Source organism: Protobothrops mucrosquamatus, unplaced genomic scaffold (assembly GCF_001527695.2).
Source record: "Protobothrops mucrosquamatus isolate PMUCROS unplaced genomic scaffold, P.Mucros_1.0 scaffold148, whole genome shotgun sequence".
Taxonomy (NCBI): Eukaryota; Metazoa; Chordata; class Lepidosauria; order Squamata; family Viperidae; genus Protobothrops; species Protobothrops mucrosquamatus.
The window spans coordinates 179,066-187,842 of NW_015386513.1; the positions used below are offsets into that span (position 1 = coordinate 179,066).

General features: G+C 45.8%; 1 protein-coding gene across 1 annotated transcript in view; it reads left to right on the top strand.

Moving 5' to 3' along the window:
* The window catches only part of PKD1 (polycystin 1, transient receptor potential channel interacting), a gene marked incomplete at its 5' end in the record, with an annotated part of 85,075 nt that overhangs the window by 40,078 nt on the left and 36,220 nt on the right, over window positions 1–8,777 (top strand). The window contains 4 exons of the mRNA XM_029283596.1: window positions 4,600–4,798; window positions 6,483–6,635; window positions 7,141–7,285; window positions 8,185–8,772. Coding sequence (XP_029139429.1) covers window positions 4,600–4,798; window positions 6,483–6,635; window positions 7,141–7,285; window positions 8,185–8,772 — 1,085 coding nt within the window. The remainder of the gene's footprint in view (window positions 1–4,599; window positions 4,799–6,482; window positions 6,636–7,140; window positions 7,286–8,184; window positions 8,773–8,777) is intronic.

The following is an 8,777-nucleotide window of genomic DNA, read 5'->3' on the forward strand; positions in this document are numbered from 1 at the left end:
GTCGTGTGAAACTCTTGTGACGGACAATTTTGCTGAATCTCCTGTTGCAGCACTCCGGCAATTTATCCTGGACTTATCGTATGTTTTGTTTTGTATTATCAGTAAAGGCTTTGGCAGGCAGCCACGAAGTTGCTGCCAAGTGTTCATTTGTATTTGGCTGTGCTGAGCAGTTTTTCAGCCCTCGGCTGACTGGTTGGGGTGTGTGAGTCGGACGGGGGACAGAACATCAGAATAGAATAGAATAGAATAGAATAGAATAGAATAGAATAGAATAGAATAGAATGGCAGCATCGGGGGTTGCATCCAGCCCTTGGATCAAGGGGCCCCAGGGCCAGGCCAGAAAGGCAAGGGTGGCCTTCAGGGGTGCTCTCCTGGGCCCACACATTCTGGCCCACAATTCGTTCCCTGAAAGGACTGCAAGGGGCATGAGAAATACAGGACGAAGGACGCATTGGGAGGATTCGTTGCCCATTCAGCTTGGTCTTGAAAACCGATCCTGGGACTGCAGGTAAATGCGGCTTTTGATGGCCTCATGGACAGACCTCTTTAGCCTTCTTGGCCAAAACCTGGGGAGCGGGGAGGGGGGGGGAGAGTTCCTACAGCTCTAGAATTTCCTGGTGTTCTCCCATCCCAGCACTATTAAAGGTGCACATGTGTGTATCTACATCTAGTTTAAAATCTTTGAAGAATAAAATAAATGACAACATAAAAGGAAAAAAAGAAGAAAATGAAATGAGTTACAGTGTCTGGAAGAATAACAAACTAATAAGTAGAGAAGTTACCATTGCTACAAAATTTAGAATTTCTTATCTCATCGGTTAAATGATTAATTGAATATATAAAATTAAAATCATCGTATCTTCTTGAAAAATGACTCATCACTACAAAATTCTAAACCGTGATAATTGATGTGATGATAATTGGTGTGATGTGGAGGCTGATATATTTACCTAAAATAAATGCATGTTCTTATAAAAAGAAGAAAAAGTTAAAAAATACTAAAAACAGTAAAAGCAATATTAAGTTCCACATTCCTTCCTGTTATACCCAACTTGTGAAAGTATTTATAAATACTACATTCATTTCTGGTTATTATCTTTATATCAAATATTTCCCCTTTAAAAACATATTCTAAGAATCTAAGTTTCCCTGTGTTGTGTTGCGGGGAGAAAAGCCAATCTTGCTTAAATTCAACCCAGCTTCTGTTCTGGATATATATAGTACAGTATTGTTAATTTTGCCACCCTGGCATATTCTCCAACTTCGGTCAGCAAAGTATCTCTTTTCCAACACCGGGGCAAATTCGTCCTTGCAGCTATCAGCATATTTCTTAATAAATTGTGACACTTTTATTTATTTATTTAGAAAGATTCCTAATAGAAGAAAAACAGAAGCTTAAATTCAAATTTTGTTTTTATTTTTTTCTGAATAAAGCTGTTTATTCCTTTCCAGTGCTTTTTGAATTCTTTACATGACCAACACATATGATAAGATGTCCCTTCATTATAAAGATATATTTCAAATGTTTCAACCTTTCTGGGTGTTTCTTTTAACTAGAAGCAAACTAGCATGCAGTTTGCAAACGACTATGCTAGTCACTAGGATTCTAATGTTTGTGTCTAGTGCCTGCTGAAATCTCAGAAACTTGGATAGTGTTAAGGTGTACCATGATGATAAAATTTCCAGAGTCTGAGATTAGAAAAAATATTCCATTTCTTTTTCCTCTGCCTAAGTAAGAGTAAATTATGCCCAACATACGTTCACCACTTTTTATAGCCATATGTCAGGCCTGTCCCAGCTTTGGCATTTGGAAAAAAAGGACCCTCAATTCCATTTGTAGTGAAAGGTATACTTTTACTAAACCCAGGTGGTTACAGCGTAAGAAAAGCCAGATCTGAATATTCCCACACAAAGCAGATAAGTTTTCCCTACTCCCAGGCCCTCCTCCCCCCCCCCCGTCATCTTGCTAGTGTTCAGATTTGTTGTTTTGATAGCAGTTCCCAGGTTTGGTGCCTCTTTGGTGGACGTTCACATTCCGTTTTCGTGTCTGTGTCTTTGGATCACTCAGCCATAGTCTCTGATTGGCACTTCTGGCTCCTGTCATCCCCCTCCCCACATCCTTTTCTCCCCTCCCCACATTTATGGCAGGATGCCATCAAAGCAAAGCCTAGTCGAAGCTGTGTGATGGCAGATCTGACACCACACATGGGGCACTGATGACTTTGATGCAGTGTTGAGGACAGTACTTTTGAAACACGAGGGACGGTGGGATGCCACGTGGGAAAGTGAGTATCTGTGGAGGAAATGAAGCCGGGTGGTTTCTGTAGGTATTATAAAGCTGACTGGAAACAAGTAAGCTTAACTTGCAGACAAAATCAGACAAAAGCAATCTCTTAAGGGTGTGTGTTTGATGCTTGGAAGTGTACTAGTATTGCTACTAATCGGTGCATATTTGCAGAAAGAAATTTGAGCTAGGCCCCCAAAACACTAGAGTTATGAATGTGCAAAGCTGACAGATGGATAATCTTGCTGGGTTTTGCTGGCCACACCTCCCATATAGTGAAACCTAGAAGATCATGTGCTGTTTACTGGATGCTCTACTTGTGGTCTTGCACACTGCTACTGGGGTGCCTCACCCAGGAGGACACCTCCCCCCCTCCCGTTGCCTTGCCATTACCTAGGCTGCCATTGTGCTCCATGAGCAAAAGTTGGAAGCCCAGGAAGAACCATTTCTTGTTCATCTTGATGTACCACTCTTTTGATACGAAGTGCCACTTTGTTAGCCTAGGAAATCAATACGTTCCGAGGTTATAAATCAGTGATAAGAGTGCAGTGCAGTATATTTGTTTCAAGAAAGAATCCAGTGTGCTGTCCACATTGCGAAGGAGAGCTGTGTGGTGATGAATGGGAATACAGCTCTTGAACCATTTATCCTCCCAGTTGTTCCTGTCTCCCACTTGGCACTTGCATTCTCAGCATCTCTTGGTCTGCATTTTTCTCAGAGCAATTTCTAGATAGGTGATTGATCGATTGATCAATCGATCATATGGCATACCGTAGTGGCGAACCTATGGCATGTGTGCCACAGATGGCACGCAGAGCCCTCTCTATGGGCACGCGCGCTGTTGCCTGAGTCCTAGGCGTTCAGCTGGGTTTTATAAAACCTTTTCGCTTTAGGCCTCTGCCGCTGTGTGCAAAAAAAAAAAAGTTTCAATCAATCAATCAATTTCAACTTCTCACGGGGGAAAAAAAGATCTCGCAAAGTTGGAATTGATTGATTGAACTTTTTAGTCCCACCCAGTCTGCCGTTACCACCGTGGCCATGCTCACCCAATGGGCCACGCCCACCCAGATGGCCACACCCACCCAATGGGCCATGCCCACCCGGCACCCAACGATGCATAAGTGGGTTTTGGGTTGCAGTTTGGGCACTCGGTCTCTAAAAGGTTCGCCATCACTGGCATAGAATGTCAGGGAAATCTACAAATGCTAGGCACAATGCAGTCCTGACAACCTAAATTGCTAGTTCATTCCGTTTGGCGCTTGCATGCTTATCTGTGATGCACCGCAGGAGGCGAACTAGCTTACATCAGCTGACAACCAGCTGATGGTTGCTGGCACTTTCGGTCTCCTCTGCAGGTCTCATCTCGCCTCGCCTCTTGTTGCGTTGTGTTGCCTCACGTCCTGCTTCTGCTCTCTGAACACACAAACACAGCTAGGTTTTGTCTACCAAAGTGATACCCATTTATCTACTCGTAATACTGCATGCTTTCGAACTTCTGAGAGGGCAGGAGCCAGGGAGTGAGTGACGGGAGCTCACCCCATCTCACGGAGCCAGACTCAAACCACCAGACTGCAGACCATTTCTGGCCCGCTGTTCCATGTCATTAAGCCACTGTGCCACTGCATCCCCTCTGGATAGGTATTTGGAAACTGATTAAATCAGGCATCCAAGTATGTGGACCTAATCAGCAAGCCTGAGGTGCAGAGGGTAGTGGGTGCTCAGTCCTTTAGGATTTGAGATTTGAAGAAAAGACCATTGCAGGATATCAGTTTCATGGATAAACAGACTAATAAAGAAATAATTGCCAAGGAAAATCAAGAATGTAAAGCTAACCTAGAAATCAGGTGTAACAATAAATGTAAGGAAGACCAAAGCTTAGATGTTGTCCTCGGAAAAGGCAGTTCCATGTTGCAGGGCCCCAGGTAAGGCTGCATTTCTGGTGGCACAAAGACTTTTCCGGGAGAGAAAAAGAGAGAGACTAATACTCAGGATTGAGTAGCTTGTAGGAAGATAGACAACAGCCTGAATACCTTGTCCCATATTGTTTAGAACTTTAAAAATTGTACTCCCTATTTTATACTGAGCCTGGAAACAGTTTGGCAACTGATGAAACTGACGCTGAATTGGAGAAGTGAGACTTTTCATGTTTGTCAACATCCTAGTAATTGTATCTTCACTTGTGCTGCGTCCTTTTTGCTGAACTGTACTGTATCCTTGCCAATTGGTTGTTGTAATGCTCTTTCGTATTTAAAAGACAAGCCCTCTGCACACAGAAAACTACCATATTAGGAACATAGTTAATTTATCAGGTGCAGAGCATTTTATGCGACAGTCATTGCTGTTTTTCTGTCCAGGTCTGTGGTCATCACCTTGCCCAGGACGCCAGAGGGATTCCACAGTCTTCCCCAGTGGCTTTACAACAAGACAGAGGTGATACTGCAAGGCCTGGTCAAACAGAGTGACCCCCAACCTGTTATTGAGTATTCACTGGCTCTCATCACCATCTTAAACGAGGTATGAATTTATGTGAGAGAATGCTGGTGTCTTTTGTGAAGTTAAAAATTAAACTAACTTGCCTAATACTTTGCCAGAAAATCTCACAGTCTTGGAAAGACACACGCAGAAGTGACACAAACAGAAGGAGGGAGACAGGCTTAGGTCCTCCTCTGTTCTTTTACAAAAGCAATGGAATGGGGGAATCAGAAGAATTAGGGTCAGTTTGGTCAAAATGGTGTCTAAAAATGTATGGTTGCAGCTGCTATCCTGAAGTTTTCGACCCCATCCCACCCCCACGGATGCTCTGTCTGTGATGTCTTAGGCAGGTCACACTATGGAGCTAAGAGCTAGTGGTGAAATTAGCTTATTTGCACTGCATTAATTTCCTTATTAGAAGTGTTTCCATTGGAGATAATATTCATAGCCAGAAGGCAGAATCTGCAGCTTCCCAAGAATCCATCAAGCTGCGTTTTTCAACTTGGCCACATAAAGATATGTGGACTTCAACATGGAAAGAAGAAGTAAGGAAAGTGAAGGCTCAGAATGAACAAAGACTTGCAACAGAAATCAAGGACAATAAAAAAAGTTTCTTCCAACACATTAACAACAAGAAAAAAGTCAAGGAAACTGTAGGCCCACTAAAGAGAGAAGATGGCAAGGAAATTACAGGCAACAGGGAGAAAGCTGAGCTGCTTAACTCATACTTTGCATCAGTCTTCACACAAAAAGAAACCATAGCCCAAGAACCCCCCCCCCAAAAAAAACCCACTGCAAAAGGCATACTAGAAACAAAAATTAAAATAATAAGTAAGAAAATGGTAAGAGAACACCTATCCAACCTTGACGAATATAAATCACCAGGACCTGACAGATTACATCCCAGAGTTCTGAAAGAGCTGGCAGATGTTATCTCAGAACCACATCTTTCATAAATCCTGGAGCACAGGGGAAGTACCCAAGGACTGGAAAAGGGCTGATGTAGTTCCCATCTTCAAGAAAGGAAAAAAAAAAAACAGACCCAGGAAACTACAGACCAGACAGTTTAACATCAATACCTGGGAAGATCCTAGAAAAGATAATCAAAAAACAAATCTGCAAACAACTAGAAGCAAACAAAATCATAACTAGCAGCCAGCACGGGTTAGTTAAAAACAGATCATGCCAGACCAATCTCATCTCATTCTTCGATAAAGTGATGGAACTAGTAGACCAGCGAAACGCAGCCCGCCCTGCCTTGTTGGGTGGAAGGGAAACCCCAGGCGGCCTTCAAGCTTCTCTTCTTGCAAACTGCGTCCTTGCAAGGCCTGTATCCTGACCTGCCTCCCTCACGGCCTGATAGAAGCTGACTACCGGCAGTCCTTGGCTTACGACCACAGTTGAGCCCAAAAATTATGTGAAACAGTTGCTAAGTGAATCACTGCGGTTAAGTTAGTAACATGGTTGTTAAATGAATCTGGCTTCCCTATTGACTTTGCTTGTCAGAAGGTGGCAAAACGGGATCACTATGCAACTGTCAAAACTATGAACCAATTGCCAAGCAGCCAAATTTTGATCATGTGACCAGTTGGGATGCTGCAATGGTTGTGTGAAAAATGGTCATAAGTCACTTTTTTCAGTGATGTTGTAACTTTGAACGGTCACTAAATGAACTGTTGTAAGCTAAGGACTACCTATATTCATTTTCTGTCCTCCCCACCCAAAGCACGAATCTTCTGTGTATCCAAAGCTGGAAGCTGAGCCCGATGCCCCGCTCCAGATCTGGATCCGGAAGAACGTTACTGAAACCTTGACCTCCTTGAACGTCAACACGGTGGACGACATCCGGCAGATTGTGGCTGCGCTGGCCCAGTGTATGGTAGGCATTTTGGGCAGATGAAGAAGGCAGATGGGGCTGGGAGGGACGGGGGTGCCTAGACTTAGGCCTGGCTTGATTCTGCTTCACACAATATGTTGTGGATCACGTGGGAAGGGTGGCTGTGAGCTTCCCTGGTTTAAAAGGGGGTGACAGTAGAAACAGAGAGTGGGCAGAAGGTCTCAGACCAGAGGTGGGGAAGGATGGCCCCTTTATGACTTGTGGACTTCAACTCCCAGAGTTCCTGAGCCAGGAATAGGAATCCTGGGAGTTGAAGTCCACGAGTGGTAAAGGGGCCATCCTTCCCCACCCCTGTCTTAGGTGATCTCCTCCTCCTTAGCATCCCTTCCTGCCTCCTATTTTCTCTCTTCCTTTCTTGTCTTTTCTAAATGAACACGGATGTATTTTAAAGGAGAGCAGGTTTGGTCTAGTGGTGAAGGCACTCAGCCACCATGAGGACCAGAAACTTTGCGTCCTGACTTGCTTCCCCTGTGCTTTGGGTTCGCAGATGGCCAGTAAGGAACTGGTCTGTCGATCCTGCCTGACAAAGACTTTGAGAAAGCTTGAAACTATGATGAGCATTCTTCAAGGAGAGACCCTCCAAGGAACCATGACCCCCAAAGCCATCGCTGACAACATCCTCGACATTATGGGTGAGTCCCCCCAGGGGAAGGCGGGAACAGTGATGGCGGTTCAGCCCAGCTGAGGAGGAAGTAGGCGGCTTGTCTGCTACTGGGCATCGCCCTCCGGGTTGGAGGGATGCGCTACCAGGAGGAGCAGGGCTGGAATGCGTGGCTGTCACAGCTCGCCCTCAGCACGGGGAGTTGGATATCTGGTACAGGCCGATGCCTTTGCAATGCAGCCACAAAGACAAAATGGCAGCTGCAGGTCAGGGACATGTGATTATGGCCGCCATCTTGTCTTTTTGATCCCCTGCTCCCCTTCCCCTTTCTCTGGAGGAAACGGCTTGTTTCTAGTCATTGTAAGGAAATGCATGTTAAGCAGGCAGCCCGAAACCAAGCGAAAACAAAGATGTCCATGAATTAGTTGTATGTTTATTTTTTTTATGTATAATTGAGCAAAATGGAGAAAGACAGCACTTCTTTAGATGGCCTGCTGAACGGAAACTTGGACCTGTCGAGAGAGCATTTGCATTTTCATAGGCACAGCTGGCCTTTGCATAGCTGGCTGGTAGTTGCACTTTCAGCGTGTCAAAAATGTGAGCTTGTGCGATGATAAAACGCCAAGAGCTGTTGTGGCTCTTCATGGCTGATAGTGACACGAGAGGTCAAAGGGGATGGTCAACAAAGCCGTTGTGACAAAAGAAACAGACGGCGCTTCGATTACACGATACTAACTGTCCACCCCTGCAGAATTCGGTGCATCCCCCCTTCAGGCCCAGTGTGGAGGGGCAGCGGTGCTTCTGCACCTCGGTTCCCACAAGCCCTCCGACGAGTGGGGAGCAGCCGTGGCAGGCAGTGGCTGGAGTGGAGGGGGGGACTTTGCATACCATCCAGGCTTCTGGCCCTGATTTTGGCGGGCTGTTTTGCAGGAGACTTGATCCACGTCGTCAACGCCGTTTCCCAGGAGTCAGAGCGACAGGAGCTCTACAGTGCTCAGAATCGGGTGCAGGTGGCCTCCAAAGCCTACGCCTTGTCCACTGACTTGATGCGCATCCTAATGAAGTCACGGGTGCTCAACGAGGAGCCCTTGGAGTTGGCTGGGAGTAACATCACGGCCAGAGGGAAACGAGCTGACCCCCATGCCCTGCTCTGCTACGGGGACACCCCGAGCTGCCAGTTCTCCATCCCCCAGGCCTTCAGAGCCACCTTCTCTGACCTGACGGACGTCGTCCAGGTCATCTTCCATGTTGATTACAACCCATTTCCCTTTGGCTACATCGCCAACCACAGTGTCTCCTCCGAAGTGGCCTCCATGGAGTTTCAGAGCAGCAACGGCACAGAAATCGCGGTTGGTAGCCTGGATCTGGAAAAGGCCATCACCGTGGCGGTTGCGGACTCCGGGCTGAAGAACATCACCGTGGGCACGGTGGTGGTGGAGGAGAAGAATTCAGTGCACGTGGTGGTCTCGATGGAGAACAGCGACACAGAAACCGGGCTGTATTTCCAGATCACCTTCAGCATC